Below are 18,764 nucleotides of genomic sequence, written 5' to 3'. Positions count from 1 at the left end.
CTTCATGAACCCATGCTGCGTCTTATCAATGGGACAATTTATATCCAGATGTCGCGCTATTTCTTCCTTGATAATAGATTGAAGCATTTTCCCTACCACAGAAGTTAATCTAACCGGCCTATAGTTACCCGCCTTTTGTCTACCTCCTTTTTTAAACAGTGGCATCACATTTGCTGATTCCAATCTGCGGGAACCACCCCAGAGTCCAGCGAATTTTGGTAAATTACCACTCGTGCATTTGCTATTTCTCCCGCCATCTCTTTTGGGATGCATTCCATCAGGACCAGGAGACTTGTCTACCTTTATTGTCGGACAATACAGCAGGATATAGATAGGCTGGAAAATTGGGCGGAGAAATGGCAGATGGAATTTAATCCGGATAAATGCGAAGTGATGCATTTTGGAAGAACTAATATAGGGGGGAGTTACACAACAAATGGCAGAGCCATCAGGAGTATAGAAACACAGAGGGACCTAGGTGTGCAAGTCCACAAATCTTTAAAGGTGGCAGCACAGGTGGAGAAGGTGGTGAAATCATAGAAATCATAGAAATCATAGAAATCCTACAGTGCAGAAGGAGGCCATTCGGCCCATCGAGTCTGCACCGACCACAATCCCACCCAGGCCCTACCCCCATATCCCTACATATTTACCCGCTAATCCCTCTAACCTACACATCTCAGGACACTAAGGGGCAATTTTTTAGCATGGCCAATCAACCTAACCCGCACATCTTTGGACTGTGGGAGGAAACCGGAGCACCCGGAGGAAACCCCCGCAGACACAGGGAGAATGTGCAAACTCCACACAGACAGTGTGGAGCCGGGAATCGAACCCAGGACCCTGGAGCTGTGAAGCAGCAGTGCTAACCACTGTGCTACCGTGCCGCCCATACAGAAGAAGAAGGCATATAGTATGCTTGCCTTTATAGGACGGGGTATAGAGTATAAAAGCTGGAGTCTGATGATGCAGCTGTTTAGAACGCTGGTTAGGCCACATTTGCAGTACTGCGTCCAGTTCTGGTCGCCGCACTACCAGAAGGACGTGGAGGCGTTAGAGAGAGTGCAGAGAAGGTTTACCAGGATGTTGCCTGGTATGGAGGGTCTTAGCTATTAGGAGAGATTGGGTAAACTGGGCTTGTTCTCCCTGGAAAGACGGAGAATGAGGGGAGACCTAATAGAGGTGTACAAGATTATGAAGGGTATAGATAGGGTGAACAGTGGGAAGCCTTTTTCCCAGGTCGGAGGTGACGATCACAAGGGGTCACGGGCTCAAGCTGAGAGGGGCGAGGTATAACTCAGATATCAGAGGGATGTTTTTTACACAGAGGGTGGTGGGGGCCTGGAATGCGCTGCCAAGTAGGGTGGTGGAGGCAGGCACGCTGACATCGTTTAAGACTTACCTGGATAGTCACATGAGCATTCTTGGAATGGAGGGATACAAATGAATGGTCTAGTTGGACCAATGAGCGGCACAGGCTTGGAGGGCCGAAGGGCCTGTTTCCTGTGCTGTACTGTTCTTTGTTTTTGCCCCATTAACTTGCCCAACACTACCTCTTTCGTGATAATGATAGTTTCTAGGTTCTCACCTGCCATAGCCTTCCTGTCATCAATTTATGGCATGTTGTTTGTGTCTTCCACTGTGAAGACCGACACAAAATACCTGTTCAATGCCTCAGACATTTTCTCATTTCCAGTTATTACATTCCCCTTCTCATCCTCTAAAGGACCAATGTTTACTTTAGCCACTCTTTTTCATTTTATATATTTGGAGAAACTTTTGCTATCGGCTTTTATATTCTGAGCTAGTTTACTCTCATAATCCATCTTACTTTTCTTTATCGCTTTTTTCGTGGCTTTCTACTAACCTTTAACGATTTCCCAATCCTCTACGTTCCCACTAATCTTTGCCACTTTGTATGCATTTTCTTTCAATTTGATCTCTCCTTTATTTCCTTAGATATCCATCGCTGATTATCTCTTTTTCTACAGTCCTTCCTTATCACTGGTATATACTTTTGCTGAGCACTGTGAAAGATCGCTTTGAAAATCCTCCACTGTTCCTCAATTGTGCCACCATAAAGTTTTTGCTCCCAGTCTACCTTAGCCAACTCCTCCCTCATCCCTTTATAGTCTCCTTTGTTTAAGCACCAAGACACTGGTATTGGATTTTACCTTCTCACGCTCCATCTGTATTTTAAATTCAACCATACTGTGATCGCTTCTTCTAAGAGGATCCCTAACTGCAAGATCATTAATTATTCCCGTCTCATTACACAGGACCAGATCTAGGATAGTTTGCTCCTGTGTCGGTTCCGTTACATACTGTTCAAGGAAGCTATCGCGGATACATTCTATGAACTCTTTCTCAAGGCTGCCTTGACCGAACTGGTTTGACCAATTGACATGAAGATTAAAATCCTCCATGATAATTGCTGTACCAGTTTTACATGCATCAGTTATTTCTTTGTTTATTTCTCGCCCCACCATGATGTCATTATTTGGTGGCCGATAGACTACGCCTTTCAGTGACTTTTTCTCCTATTTCTAATTTCCACCCAAATGGATTCAACCTGTTTTCCCATAGAACCTATATCATCTCTCACTACCGCCCTGATATCATCCTTAAATATCAGAGCTACACCACCTCCCTTACCTTCCTGTCGGTCCCTCCGAACAGTCTGATACCCCTGGATATTCAACTCCCAGTCGTGACCTCCTGCTATCATGTCTCTGTAATGGCCGCCAAATCATACTCATTCGCAATGATATGTGCCGTCAACTCATTTACCTTGTTTTGAATGCTACGAGCATTCGAATACTCAGTACGAGTGCTGAGGGAGTGCTGCACTGTCTGAGACTGAATACTGCGGGAGTGCTGCATTACCAGAGGGTCAGTACCGAGGGAGTGCTGCACTGTCAGAGGGTCTATACTGACAGAGTACTGCACAGTCAGAAAGTCAGTGCTGAGGGAGTGCTGCACTGTCACATGCTCAGTACTGCAGGAGTGCTGCACTGTCAGAGGGTCAGTACTGAGAGCGTGCTGCACAGCTGAGGGTCAGTACTGAGGGAGCGCTGCACTGTCAGAGGGTCAGTACTGAGAGCGTGCTGCACAGCTGAGGGTCAGTACTGAGGGAGTGCTGTACTGTCAGAGGGTCAGTACTGAGAGCGTGCTGCACAGCTGAGGGTCAGTACTGAGGGAGCGCTGCACTGTCAGAGGGTCAGTACTGAGAGCGTGCTGCACAGCTGAGGGTCAGTACTGAGGGAGTGCTGTACTGTCAGAGGGTCAGTACTGAGAGCGTGCTGCGCAGCTGAGGGTCAGTACTGAGGGAGCGCTGCACTGTCAGAGGGTCAGTACTGAGAGCGTGCTGCACAGCTGAGGGTCAGTACTGAGGGAGTGCTGTACTGTCAGAGGGTCAGTACTGAGAGCGTGCTGCACAGCTGAGGGTCAGTACTGAGGGAGCGCTGCACTGTCAGAGGGTCAGTACTGAGAGCGTGCTGCACAGCTGAGGGTCAGTACTGAGGGAGCGCTGCACTGTCAGAGGGTCAGTACTGAGAGCGTGCTGCACAGCTGAGGGTCAGTACTGAGGGAGTGCTGTACTGTCAGAGGGTCAGTACTGAGAGCGTGCTGCACAGCTGAGGGTCAGTACTGAGGGAGCGCTGCATTGTCAGAGGGTCAGTACTGAGAGCGTGCTGCACAGCTGAGGGTCAGTACTGAGGGAGCGCTGCATTGTCAGAGGGTCAGTACTGAGGGAAAGCTGCACTGCAAGAAGTTCAGTACTGAGGGAGAGCTGCACTGTTGCAGGATCATCACTGCAGGAGTGCTTCACTGTAAGAAGTTTAACAACACAGGGTTTAACTGTCAGAGGGGAAGTACTGAGAGAGTGCTGAATTGTCAGAGAATCCGTACTGAGAGCACTGCACAGTCAGAGGGTCAGTACTGTAGGAGAGCTGCATTGTAAGAAGTTCAGTACAGATGGAGTGCTGCACTGTCACGTGCTCAGTACTGCCGGAGTGCTGCACTGTCAAAGGGGCAGTACTGAGAGCGCGCTGTATAGCTGAGGGTCAGTACTGAGGGAGTGCTGCACTGTCACATGCTCAGTACTGTAGGAGTGCTGCATTGCCAGAGGGTCAGTACCGAGGGAGTGCTGCACTGTCAGAGGGTCTATACTGACAGAGTACTGCAGTCAGAAAGTCAGTACTGAGGGAGCCCTGCACTGTCAGAGTTCAGTACTGCAGGAGTACTGCACTGTCAGAGAGTCAGTCCTGAGGGAGTGCTGCACTTTTGGCAGGTAAAGTTGAGAGAAGAACACAAAGAAGCCATTGGAACGTAGGTGATTTGAGTTTATTTTGAAAGTTCCTCACACTGATTGCTGAGTTACAGCAGCAGTCACATCTTAGGGATCAGATCTGAATGAATGTACACCAAGCTGCAGAATTCACAGCTACAGTGACTCTGTCGTTCCTTATCTTACAGAATGTTCTCAGTTAAACCCCCAGAAATGACATGTACTTTCGCCAGATGCTGTGTTGAGGTTGCTGAACAAGTCCAGAACAGCAATCACTGAGTAGCCATTGCATCTCCACTGAAGCTGAGTTGAGAAAAGAGACTGATATTTCTACAGGTTTCCACCAGGAAAATTATCATGTCATTCTGGAGGCCTGTCATATTGCAGGATCCAAACTCCAGAATCCACCACTGATTGGAAGCATGTTGCTCAATGTGGTGAACAGGAGCAGGATCGACTCTCAGTGGTCAGTGTGGTATTGACTGGCCGTGAGTCCAGCTGGAGGGTACTCCGAGAGCTCTCACTGGATAAGTGGAGGCCATTCCTTGCCAGCAGCTCCCGAGTTATCAGCAGGAAAGCCTCATCAACGTTCTGTGCTTCTTTGGCTGATGTCTCCAGCACGGCCAACAGTCCAAATTTCTCAGCTACATTGCAGGCTTCCTCGAATGGGACCTCACGCTTTTCCTTTAGATCAGCTTTGTTACCTAAACAGAGACAGGAGGGAAGCTCAATATTAGTTCCAGATCCTAGAGAATGATCGGAGAGAATCAGCAGGAAATGAGGCCATTCCAACCATCCTGTCAGTGTGAAATTAAATTAATCCTATTCCCCGGCTCATACCCCACAGCCCGACAGGAAACAATTTCTTTCGCCAGGGACCCGGGTTCGATTCTGGCCTTGGGTGGAGGTCCCTAACGCTGTGAGGCAGCAGTGCTAACCACTGTGTCACCCCACAACCACTGTTGTGTGACGTTGTATCAAATCCCTTTTAAAAATCCATATACATCACATCAACAGCATTGTCCTCATCAACCTTTTGTTGTTACCTCATTAAAAAATTTCCAGAAAATTAGTTAAACATGATTTTCCCTCAATGAACCCATGCTAGCTTTCCTTAATTATCCTGCATCTGTCTAAATGATTGTTTGTTTTGTCCCAAGTTATTGTTTCCTGATGTTTTCCTACCACTGAAGCCAAACTGATTGGTGTGTAGTTGCCGGCTTTATCCTTGCACTCCTTTTTGAACAAGGGTATAACGTTTGGAATTATCCAATCCCCTGTAGTGACTTCAGTGAGGTCCATGAGGTTGGCTTCCTGGAGTATGAGCTCCCTGATTGAAGTCAACCTGCTCCTGGGCCTGGCAAGGTGTTCCTTCAAGGGGGTCGCCCAACCCGACTGTCAGTCCCTCTACCGCGGCCACGTTCATGGCCAGGTGTCCCTGGAGAGGGATCATGCGGTGTCTGAGGGCACAGTTGACGCCTTCTGTGCCCGCTGGGCACCGCAGGAACTGGGGTGTATTATTGACCCCTTTAATCACATTTTAATTTGATGTTTTAAGTTTCCTTTCCTTTGTCTTTTGTCTCCGGTGGTTTCCCTCCTTTTAGGGAGCTGTCCTTTTTGAGTTGTCCCCAAGTTAAGTTGATTTTGTTTTATTTGGTTGAATACAAAAATACGTCCCTGATTGAGGTCAGAATTGCCTGTCCAATCAGGGAGTCTCATCTGCTTATAAATATGTCAGGTCCACAGGCACTTCTGACTCTGACCTTTTACCTGAAGCATTCTAGGAGTTGAATAGAGTTTGTAAATGAAGGGAATCTGGTAAAGGGACACCGGCCTCTGAGAGGTTATTTCAGTGGTGACAAGAAAAAAGAACGACCCTAAAGAACTTGCTCGCTAACAGCTGGGTTCGCTTGGGGTAAGCCATTTTCAGGCATCATGCCTCTGTTTGGGAAACTGGACTCTGTTGAACTTGCTGTGGAGAACTGGACCCGATAAGTGGAACGCATGTGTTACTTTTTTAAGGCTAATGACATTGTGGCAGATGCAAAGCATCTTTCTTCTGACTGCTTGTTGACTGTCAGCATTTGCCATTATTCATAGCATAACTTTCCCAGAAGCACAAGATACCAAACCTTCCAGGAATTGGCCGACCTATTGAGGGAATCTTATGATCCTAAGCCACCTCTGATCCCGAGAAGATACCGGTTTTATTCGGCACTCCAAGAGATGGGGAGTCCGTTACGGGTTTCCTAACAAGGTTGAGATGACTGGTGGAAGCATGTGAATTTGGTGTGACGCTTACTAAGATGCTAAGAGACCCTTTGGTATGTGGGATAAATAATGTAACTATCCAAAAATGCCTATTAGCTGATGCTTGGACTTCAACTGTCGCTACAGCTGGCCTTATCATTGCAAAATGCTGCAAGTGGGACATATGAGTTGGAAGGAAGTCAACACCCAGGCCAATTCAACTGAATCCGGTGACTACCATTTGAGTGCAGGAGATTACATAGCCACCCCTGCACCCCACCCCCACCCCCCCAGCCCCCCCACCCGGAAGTATCCAGATATATATAAACCCAGGTCTGCCCAAGTACAGCCCCAAAGCAAAGCCTTGACCAGACAGTCAATAATCCCTTCAGAATCTCACCCGGCAAGGCATTGTTGCTGATATGCAGAGTTGGAGCAGCAAAGTAAGCCTTCAAGACCTAGATTTAGGAAAATGACATGTAGGCTGGTGTCCACGAGAGTGCACATCCTGGAAGGTTCACCTCCATCCGACATGGAATAATTAAACTGCATAGCAATGTCTAAATTGGAACCAATTACGATAACTGTTAAGATTAAATGGACAGCCAGCATTAATGGAGGTCGTTACAGGCACAGCCATATCGGTGGTTGGAGAATCAGTGTTCAGTGCAATTCACACTGAACACCAACCCTTAACTTTAAATAAGATTTTGGCAAAACTGAGAACTTTTACAGGGCAATCTCTGGGAGTTTTGGCTACAACCTTTGTTCCTGTCTCTTACAAAAGGCAACTGGTTTGGTTACCATTAATGGAAATGGAGGGTTCGGGTCTGAGCCTAATGGAGCAAAACTGATTGAGAGAAATCCACCTGGATTTGGTAACATCTTCCAGATAGAAAATGGTCACTCGAGTGAAGTCCTGTTCAAATACCCGGAGGTTTTCCGAGAAGGGCGAGGAGCCATAAAAGGAGCCAAGGCCACCTTACATGTTGACCAGGACGCAGTCCTGCAATTTTGCAAGGCCTGCCCGGTATCGTTTGCTTTAAGGAAAAAAATGGAAACAGAAATTAGGGGACTGGAATGAGAAGGTATTATAAAACTTGTTCAGTTTGTGGAATGGACAGCACCTGTTTTGAAGCCAGATGGTTCACAGATGGATAAATATCAAATTCCCTGGATTGAGGATTTGTATGCTAAGTTGGCAGGGGACTCTTATTCTCAAAAATTAGATACGAGTCATATTTATTTGCAGTTGCAGCTGGATGAAAATTCACAGATATATTCCACCATCGATAAGAGCCTCTATCAACACAATCAATATTTTGGGGTATTGTCGGCCTGCGCAAACTTCCAGAGAACAATTCTCTTCTTTTTTAAGAGACTTTTGGATAAGTTCATGGAAGTTAGTAAGATAGAGGGTTATAGGTAAGCCTAGTAGGTAAGGACATGTTTGGCGCAACTTGTGGGCCGAAGGGCCTGTTTGTGCTGTAGCTTTTCTATGTTCTATGTTCTAGAACAATGGAGAGCATCTTACAAGGTCTACCTCAGGTGGCCATTTATCTGGATGACGTTCTCATCACAGGTAAAACAAAGGTGGAAACTGTGTGGAGTTTGCACATTCTCCTCGTGTCTGCGTGGGTTTCTTTGGGGTGCTCCGGTTTCCTCCCACAGTCCAAAGATGTGCGGGTTAGGTTGATTGGCCATGCTAAAAATTGCCCTTAGTGTCCTGAGATGCATAGGTTAGAGGGATTAGTGGGTAAATATGTAGGGATATGGGGGTAGGGCCTGGGTGGGTTTGTGGTCGGTGCAGACTCGATGGGCCGAATGGCCTCTTTCTGTACTGTAGTGTGTCTATGATTTGATGATGATTTTACTGACATTTGGGACAGAAATTCTGAATACATTGGAAAAAGAATGTAATAGTTGATTTAGAAATGATACGACCAACACATTTTCTGAGAGCTCCTGTACCTCAAGATTTCCCATTGCACCTCAACACAACCCGGTGAAAAGTCATCGGCAGGCGACACTTAGATGAAGACAAAAGAGTACGAGAGATCATATTTGTCGCCACAACCAAGAATGTCCACTTTTAAACCCAATCTCCTCCAGAAAATTGATAAGGTCAACCAACAAGGGGCTGTTCCAAACTTAAAAAGGAAGTCCTGAAACCAGATTGTGGAGACTGAGGATCAGGCAAGATTACACTCAGGGAGGTTTTTAAACTCATCTGCTTCTTCACCCTATTAAAATACCCCATTCACTCATGGAGCAGGTGCAGCAACAACGAAAATGAGGATCATTCCTGCACCCGCCCCCCCCCCCCCCCCCCCCCCCCCCACTCACCACCCCCCGACCTGCCACAAATGGTGTGTCAGAATGGTCCCAATCCCAAATCTAAATGGGTCCATCCATCCGTCCATTCAGAGTTCCCTAGATTGAGAAGTCATCCCCAGAGTGGAAATTGGCTCATGTCACTCCACTCATTAAGAAGGGTGACAGAGGGAACCCAGAGAATTACAGACCAGTTAGTCCTAAGTCTGTGTTGGGAAATTGTTAGGGTCATTAATCAAGGATAGGGTAACTGATCACCTTGAGAAATTTCAGTTAATCAGGAGAGTCAGCATGGATTCATGAAGGGTAGGTCATGCCTGACAAACCACACAAGTGTGAGGTTATCCATTTCAGATCAAAAAAGGATAAATCTGAGTATATTTTTTAGAAGGCACCAATTCAGTGAATGTCCAATGAGATTTGGGGGTTCAGATTCATCGCTCCTTAAAATGCCACGAACAGGTGCAGAAAATAGTCAAGAAGGCCAACGGAATGCTGGCCTTCATATCTAAAAGGCTGGCTTTATTCTCTCAAATTCAGAAGGTTGATGTGTGATCTGCTAGAAATCTACAAAAGATTTATAGGGTGGATAAGGATAAACTGTTTCCATTCATCAAAAGCTTTAGAACCAGGGGCCATAACCTAAAAATTGGGGCCAAGCCATTCAGGAGAGATGTTAGAAAATATTTCTACACACAGTGGTGGAGGTCTGGACTCTCTTTGTGAAACAGGGTGGATGCTGGTTCAATTGTTAGGCTTAGGTCTGAGATAGACAAATATTTAGGATGTGGAGACACTGGAAAGAGCGCAAAGGAGATTTACCAGGATGCTGCCTGGTTTGGAGGGTAGGTCTTATGAGGAAAGGTTGAGGGAACTTGGGCTTTTCTCTTTGGAGCGGAGGAGGTTGAGAGGAGACTTGATAGAGGTTTATAAGATGATGAGGGGGATAGATAGAGTGAATGATCAAAGACTATTTCCTCGGGTGAATGGAGTGGTAACTCGGGGGCATAACTATAGGGTTCATGGTGGGAGATATAGGAAGGATGTCCGAGGTAGGTTTTTTACTCAGTGGTTGGGGTGTGGAATAGACTGCCTGCAGTGATAGTGGAGTCAGAACCTTTAGGAACATTTAAGAAGCTATTGGATAGGCACATGGAGCACTTCGGGATGATAGGGAGGAAATAGCTTGATCTGGGTTTCAGACAAAGCTCGGCACAACATCGTGGGCCGAAGGGCCTGTTCTGTGCTGTACTGTTCTATGTTCTATGTTCTATTTATTCAGCGGGGCTATCAAGGGATATGGGCTGAGGGCAGGACACAGATCAGCCATGATCTTATTGAATGGCGGAGTGGGCTCGAGGGGCTGAATGGCCTACTCCTATGTATCCACATCAACTTGACACAACTCAATAAAGTCATGGTGAGAGACATTCACTCCATCTTCCCAGTGGATAACAGCCTAACCAAGATCTCAGAAAAGCACAGTGTTTACAAAGCTTCATGTCAGCAATGGTTTTTGGCAACTCCACTAAACAGCAAGTTTTGATTGCTGATCACATTCATCACCTGCTTTGGCACATTCTGCTTCAACCACTTACCATTCTGAAACAGCTCTGCACCAGAAATCTTTCAACACACAAGGCCTAGAGAGTGCACCTGGTCTGTAGTGCGACAGTGGAAAAGGATGACAATAGGCTCAGTGATTCTAGAATCGCTGCAGGAAGCAGCTATTGGCTTTGTAGGACAGGGTCAGCAGCTAAGGCTCTACTGCCAACCCACAATAAACAAAAACTATCAGCCATTCCCAATTCCATTCTCGATTCCGGATCTCCAGACATTCCCAGGTCCAATGGATCGAGATGGAGCAATTGTACACGATAAACAGAGGTGATGATGAGAGCATTGAAGGAGATGTTTGCAAACCACAGCATCCCGCACTGGATAGCAGTCCATCATTTGTAAATGAATACTTCAACCATCACTTACAACTTCCGGCACCATACCAACTTCCCAAAATACAGTTGAACAGTGTGGCAGAAAGAGGGGTCTGCACTGTAAGAGACCCCCCTGAGGAAGAACAACTTCCCGACATCATTCCTAACTTCCAGTGCCACTCCACTACAATGCAGCTCAGACATATCTGAACTCCAGATGGACAGAAAACTCCACACACAACTCCCAATCCTGACAAAGAAACTAATGTATTGTGTAATGTAACTAATGTAATGTGAGATGCCATCATCTCACGTGAGAACACCATCCACCAGGTACACGGTACATACTCTTGCAACTCGGCCAACGTTGTCTACCTGATACGCTGCAAGAAAGGATGTCCCGAGGCATGGTACATTGGGGAAACTATGCAGACGCTGCGACAACGGATGAATGAACACCGCTCGACAATCACCAGGCAAGACTGTTCTCTTCCTGTTGGGGAGCACTTCAGCAGTCACGGGCATTCGGCCTCTGATATTCGGGTAAGCGTTCTCCAAGGCGGCCTTCACGACACACGACAGCGCAGAGTCGCTGAGCAGAAACTGATAGCCAAGTTCCGCACACACGCGGACGGCCTCAACCGGGATATTGGGTTCATGTCACACTATTTGTAACGCCCACAGTTGCGTGGACCTGCAGAGTTTCACTGGCTGTCTTGTCTGGAGACAATACACATCTTTTTAGCCTGTCTTGATGCCCTCTCCACTCATGTTGTTTTGTTTCTTAAAGACTTGATTAGTTGTAAGTATTCGCATTCCAACCATTATTCATGTAAATTGAGTCTGTGTCTTTATAAACTCTGTTTGTGAACAGAATTCCCACTCACCTGAAGAAGGGGCTTAGAGCTTCGAAAGCTTGTGTGGCTTTTGCTACCAAATAAACCTGTTGGACTTTAACCTGGTGTTGTTAAACTTCTTACTGTGTTTACCCCAGTCCAACGCCGGCATCTCCACATCAAAGAAACTAATCCCAGGGTTTGCAGCCAAAAATTACCAAAACATCCAGGACACAGAGCAGTCCTACAGGCAGTAGGACCTGCTTCTACCTGCAACAACAGAGACTGCCACATTGACACAAGGAAAACACAGTCTGGATTCAGAGCTTTGATTGAGGTGGCATTATTGTGCGGAGACACTGAGGCAGCCACACTTAGGCCCTCTCATTATTCCTGGCTCCTGCTCTGACCAAAACCGCAAGAAGTTACAAAGGGTCCATCACACAAACCAGCCACCCATCCATTGACTCTGTCTACACTTCCCACTGCCTCAGAAAAGCAGCCAGCATAATCAAGGGCTCCATGCATCCTGGACATACTGGTTGGGATTCTCCCAAAAAAATTCTAAATGTCGAACTTATGTAAAACTGGAGTAAATCCCACTGGCTTTTTTTCGCGGGATTTTCAAAATGAATCTCCCACACTCTGTGCATCACAGAGAGCCCTAGTGTGAATCTCAATAAAAATCAGGGAGCGGGGCCTATACCTGCTGGAGAGGCCAGCAACATAGTGCTGAGTGGGCCACTGCGCATGTGCTGATCTGTCAGCGCTGAGATTGGCACACACACAGTAGCCCGTACTGCCGGCCTCCTGATCGCTAGCCAGCTCAATCGCTGGCCAGCACCACACCCCAATGCCCCTACCCCGCCTCCCCCGCAGCCCTCTCCCCCACCCTGATGCCCAGCCCCAATTGCTGTCCACACTCCCTCTTTTACCAATCCCGACAGCAGAGTGGCAACAGGATACCCCAACCCCACCAATTGCCCCAGAGGCCCCACCCCAATAGGCTCCACACCCTCTGGTCCTGCCCCCTTGGAACTGCCCAATGGGCAGTGCCAAGGTGCCCCCTGGGCATTGCCACTTTGCCCCTTGGGCAGTGCCAGGGGCCTGTTGGCACTGCCAAGTTGCCAATGCCCAGGGGGCACCCTTCTCTCTACCACTGACCTCCTACGGGACCTCCATGGCCTCCTTTCATTTTGATGTGGAGATGCCGGCATTGGACTGGGGTAAACACACTAAGAAGTTTAACAACACCAGGTTAAAGTCCAACAGGTTTATTTGGTAGAAAATGCCACTAGCGTTCGGAGCGCTGCCCCTTGACGCTGCGACAACGGATGAATGAACACCGCTTGACAATCACCAGGCAAGACTGTTCTCTTCCTGTTGGGGAGCACTTCAGCGGTCACGGGCATTCGGCCTCTGATATTCGGGTAAGCGTTCTCCAAGGCGGCCTTCGCGACACACGATGGCGCAGAGTCGCTGAGCAGAAACTGATAGCCAAGTTCCGCACACACGAGGATGGCCTCAACCGGGATATTGGGTTCATGTCCCACTATTTGTAACCCCCACAGAGTTTCACTGGCTGTCTTGTCTGGAGACAATACACATCTTTTTAGCCTGTCTTGATGCTCTCTCCACTCATGTTGTTTTGTTTCTTAAAGACTTGATTAGTTGTAAGTATTCGCATTCCAACCATTATTCATGTAAATTGAGTTTGTGTCTTTATATGCTCTGTTTGTGAACAGAATTCCCACTCACCTGAAGAAGGGGCTTGCAGCTCCGAAAGCTTGTGTGGCTTTTGCTACCAAATAAACCTGTTGGACTTTAACCTGGTGTTGTTAAACTTCTTACTGCGTATCAGGTAGACAATGTTGGCCAAGTTGCAAGAGTAGGTACCGTGTACCTGGTGGATGGTGTTCTCACGTGAGATGATGGCATCTGTGTCGATGATCCGGCATGTCTTGCAGAGGTTGCTGTGGCAGGGTTGTGTGGTATCATGGTCACTGTACTGAAGGCTGGGCAGTTTGCTGCGGACAATGGTCTGTTTGAGGTTGTGCCGTTGTTTGAAGGCAAGAAGTGGGGGTGTGGGGATGGCCTTGGCGAGATGTTCATCTTCATCAATGACATGTTGAAGGCTCCAGAGGAGATGCCGTAGCTTCTCCGCTCCGGGGAAGTACTGGACGATGAAGGGTACTCTGTCCACCGTGTCCTGTGTTTGTCTTCTGAGGAGGTCGGTGCGGTTTTTCGCTGTGGCGCATCGGAACTGTCGATCGATGAGTCAAGTGCCATATCCTGTTCTTATGAGGGCATCTTTCAGCATCTGGAGGTGTCTGTTGCGATCCTCCTCATCCGAGCAGATCCTGGGTATACGGAGGGCTTGTCCGTAGGGGATGGCTTCTTTAACGTGTTTAGGGTGGAAGCTGGAGAAGTGGAGCATCGTGAGGTTATCCGTGGGCTTGCGGTACAGTGAGGTGCTGAGGTGACCGTCCTTAATGGAGATGCGCGTGTCCAAGAATGCAACCGATTCCGGTGAGTAGTCCATGGTGAGTCTGATGGTGGGATGGAACTTGTTGATGTCATCATATAATTGTTTCAGTGATTGTTCACCATGAGTCCAAAGGAAGAAAATGTCATCGATGTATCTAGTGTATAGCATCGGTTGAAGGTCCCGTGCGGTGAAGAAGTCTTGTTCGAACCTGTGCATGAAGATGTTGGCATATTGAGGTGCGAATTTGGTCCCCATGGCTGTTCCGTGTGTCTGGATGAAGAACTGGTTATTGAAGGTGAAGACATTGTGGTCCAGGATGAAGTGGATGAGTTGTAAAATTGCACCTAGAAACTGGCAGTTGTCGGCTGAGCACTGAGGCCGTTGCAGCAATGCCATCGTCATGGGGGATGCTGGTGTAGAGTGCCGAGACATCCATTGTGACGAGGAGTGCTCCTGGTTCAACTGCTTCATGTGTGCTGAGTTTCTGTCGGAAGTCCGTAGTGTCGCAACAAAAGCTGGGGGTTCTTTGTACAATGGGTTTCAGGATGCCCTCGACATAGCCGGAGAGGTTCTCGCACAGGGTCCCATTGCCCGATACGATGGGACGGCCGGGTGTGTTTGCCTTGTGTATCTTCGGGAGGCAGGAGAGATCTCCAACGCGGGGAGTACGTGGGATGAGAGCACGGAGGGTGCTCTGAAGGTCCGGATCAAAGGTCTTGATCAGAGTGAGTTGACGGGTGTGTTCTTTGGTCGGATCTGCAGGTAACTGTCTGTAGTGTTCCTCGTTGTTCGGTTGTTGGTACACTTCTTTGCAGTAATCCGTTCTGTTCAGTATGACGATGGCCCCTCCTTTGTCTGCTGGTTTGATGACAATGTTGCGGTTGGTCTTGAGAGCGCGGATGGCGTTGCGTTGTTCTTGGGTGATGTTCGAGGCTATCTTGTGAGTGCGGCTGATGAATTTGGTGTTGACGCACCTCCTGATGGCTTGGGCATACATGTCAAGTCGAGGGCAGCGGCCTTCCGGAGGAGTCCAATTCGACTCTTTCCTCTTCGGATGCACTGCGGATCTCTCTGTCGGCTGTTCCGGTTCATTGGCTGTCTCATTGTGTTCACTGTTGGCCTCTTGGGGTTTGTGGAAGAACTCCCTCAGCCTCATTACAATACACATCTCTTTAACCTGTGCTGAATGTTCTCTCCACTCACATTGTTTGTATCTTTAAGACTTGATTATCTGTAAAGACTGCATTCCAATCATTATTCTGTAAATTGAGTTTGTGTCTCTGTATGCTCTGTTTGTGAGCATTTTTCCACTCCACCTGATGAAGGAGCAGCGCTCCGAAAGCTAGTGGCATTTGCTACCAAATAAACCTGTTGGACTTTATCTGGTGTTGTTAAACTTCTTACTCCTTTCATTTTAGCAGGGTTAGGCTTCCAGCTTCCCGTTAGTTTCCTGATGTAAACCCCGCTGGAGTGTAACTCCTGGCGGGCGGGGGGAGGGGGTTGGAGGTGTAGGAATGAGTCCTGGGCCCATTAATGACATTAAAATTAGAATTTAAATATTCAAATCAGCAACACCTGAAATCCGGCAGCCAGAGACACGTGGAGGCCATGGCTCCCAGCGGGAAGCCCGCTACAAGGCCTCAGCTTATGTCTCCCGGCCCACTGCACTGCTCTAGCTGGGAGAATCACCCCCAGTCTCTTCCACAAAAATCTCAGATCATGTACCAAGCGACTCGAACAGTTTCTTCCCTGCTGCCATCAGACTTTTGAATGGACCTACCTTATAATAAGCTGATCTTTCTCTACACCCTAGCTATGACTGTAACACTACATTCTGCACCCTCTCCTTTCCTTCTCCCCGTGTACTCTATGAACAGTATGCTTTGTCTCTATAGCATGCAAGAAACAATACTTTTTGCTGCATACCAGTACATGTGACAATAATAAACCAGCCTCACAGCTCCTCACAGAAACGACGGATCCTCACGGAGACAACGGATCCTCACTGAAATGGCGATTCGTCACATAGGCAACGATTCCTGGCTCCTTTGAGGGGCTGTGGCACACGATACCTTCAAAACCTGGATCAGCTCCATGATATTCCTATCTCCGCAATGATGCGAGCCATGTTGGGAATACTGGGTATTGGATTGTGATAGCAACAGCCTTCACCATTTAAAGGCACTGCGGAAAGTCACACAGCCCAGGAATGGGATCAGTAATCCTAGAATGAGGATCCAGCCACCATTTTTAAAGGGCTCCATGACTCGGGCGAATGTTTCAGATGAATGAATTTTCATTGGAACTGGGAAATATTTGAGATGTAAAAAGTTTTACGAAAGTTCAGAGGAAGGGAAAGTTAGCATGCAGAAGTAAAGGCAAGGTCTGTGGTAGGGTGGAAAGCAGGCAGGAGAGAGACTGAATGGCAGAGGACAAGAGGATGTGTTAATGGGACAATAAAAGAAAGCCTATTCTTCAGCGATGGACATTAGTTCACACTTCTCAGAGTGCAATTTCATCAGCCATCTGCTCCTTGCTGAGTTCAGTTCATTTGTAACGTTTGACATTGTGGTTCAGGCCATTCTTATATTAGAATTATCAAAATATTGAGACCTGGGAGACACTGAATAATTATGTCGAGTCTGAAAAACCATTCAGTATCCACACAGCATTCTTCTTTTAATCCAATGGGTTTTATTTTATTAACAACTCTCTTTGGCAGCTCTTTGTCAATCAGCTTGCATCAATAGTCCACACATCACTGAATTGTGTCTCAGACATTGTGCGGATATGTTTCAAGGCAATGATCTGTTTTGCTCACAGAACTTCAATTTGCAGCTGAGCCCGGATTCCAGTTTTGGAGAAGGATGCTTCATTTAAAGTTCTCCAGGATCATGTCAGAGCAAGACAGATGGTTGTGTCCAGGAGCACGTGAACTTTCCAACCTCTCTTCTCTCAAAAGCCTCGGAGGCAACTCATTTGGACCCTGTGACTTCACAACCCAAATACAGAGAATTGTTATGAATAAGATCAGTCCCAGATATACACAAGGTGAGGGTTAGGGTTGGATAGGGCAATATGGGACTATTGATGAGTGACCCTTGACCCCTGACCCTCTCCGTGTAATGATTAATCTGCATTTTCAGTCCCGTCTACAACTAATTGGTGACTTATGACCTCAGCTGATAGGTGGGTGTGGGCAGGCATGAGGTTCTAACGAAAATATGGAAAATACAGGAAATACAAGTGTGGCAACATCCGTGGAGAGAGGAACAGTTAATGTTTCATGCCTGTGATTCTCAAATTCAATGTCACAATCAGACAGGAATTCTAAAGTTTGACTTGGCAACTTACCAATCAACATCTGGACAACATTAGCCGCTCCATATCGCTGAATCTCATTGATCCAGTGAGGCACAGAGTTGAAGGAGGAGAGTTTGGTGATATCATAAGCGATTAATGCTCCATGTGCACTACGATAGTAACTCTGGGTGATGGTCCGGAATCGCTCCTGTCCAGCTGTGTCCCACACCTGCACCTTCACACAACAAGGAAACCACGTTAAATAGTCACTATTTCCTATGGAATTGTGGATCAACCAAACAGCTGCCAACGTTACCCAAATTTAATCACCAGCTCTGAGGGAATATCAAGGGAAAGAGTGAAGTGAGGCAAAATACGAGTGAAAACTTGAGTGTTTCATCGACAATCACCTCAACAAACAGCAATGATGCAGAAGTGAAAGAGACAGAGCGAGAGAATGGAGTGAGAGGCAGAGGCAACAGAGAGAGCGAAAGAGACAGAGGGGTGGAGAGAGAAAGACAATGGGGATTGAGAGAGAGAGAGAGAGACAGCTTTGAAGGAGAAAGAGAGACAGCGTGGAGGGAGAGAGAGAGAACGGGGAACGAGAGCGAGAGAGCGTGAGAGGGTGGGGACCGAGAGAGAGAGAGCGCGAGAGGGCGGGGACCTAGAGAGAGAGAGCATGAGAGGGCGGGGACCGAGAGAGAGAGAGAGAGCGAGAGGGCAGGGACAGAGAGAGAGAGCGCGAGAGGGTGGGGACCTAGAGAGAGAGAGCGCGAGAGGGCGGGGACCTAGAGGGAGAGAGAGAGAGAGCATGAGAGGGCGGGGACCGAGAGAGCGAGAGGGCAGGGACCGAGAGAGAGAGAGAGAGAGAGCGCGAGGACCTAGAGGGAGAGAGAGAGAGAGCGGGCGAGAGGGCGGGGACCTAGAGAGAGAGAGAGCGCGAGAGGGCGGGGACCTAGAGAGAGAGAGAGAGCGCGACAGAGCGGGGACCGAGAGAGAGAGAGAGAGAGCGGGTACCGAGAGAGAGAGAGCGCGAGAGGGCGGGGACCTAGAGAGAGGAGAGAGAGAGAACGAGAGGGGAGAACCTAAAGAGAGAGAGAGATAGCGCGAGAGGGCGGGGACCGAGAGAGAGCATGAGAGGGTGGGACCTAGAGAGAGAGAGAGCGCGAGAACCTAGAGAGAGAGAGAGAGAGAGAGAGAGCGCGAGAGGGCAGAGACCAAGAGAAAGAGAGAGAGGGCGGGTACCGAGAGAGAGAGAGACAGCGCGAGAGGGCGGGGACCCAGAGAGAGGAGAGAGAGAGCGCGAGAGGGGGGAACCTAAAGAGAGAGGG

At 47.9% G+C, this 18,764-nt stretch overlaps 1 protein-coding gene across 1 annotated transcript; it reads right to left on the bottom strand.

Moving 5' to 3' along the window:
- Positions 1-4,324: 4,324 nt before the first annotated feature.
- Positions 4,325-17,668, bottom strand: rab19 (RAB19, member RAS oncogene family; the record flags this gene model as incomplete). Its single annotated transcript, XM_078206785.1, has 2 exons — positions 4,325-4,992; positions 17,485-17,668. Coding segments are annotated over 2 exons (459 nt in total), but the record flags the coding sequence as incomplete, so codon positions are not given.
- Between the last annotated feature and the right edge of the window lie 1,096 nt (positions 17,669-18,764).

The sequence above is a fragment of the Mustelus asterias genome, unplaced genomic scaffold (genome assembly GCF_964213995.1).
Source record: "Mustelus asterias unplaced genomic scaffold, sMusAst1.hap1.1 HAP1_SCAFFOLD_1783, whole genome shotgun sequence".
Classification (NCBI taxonomy): domain Eukaryota; kingdom Metazoa; phylum Chordata; class Chondrichthyes; order Carcharhiniformes; family Triakidae; genus Mustelus; species Mustelus asterias.
Note: the sequence above shows the minus strand (reverse complement) of the source record. Positions and strands in the feature narration are given on the sequence as shown.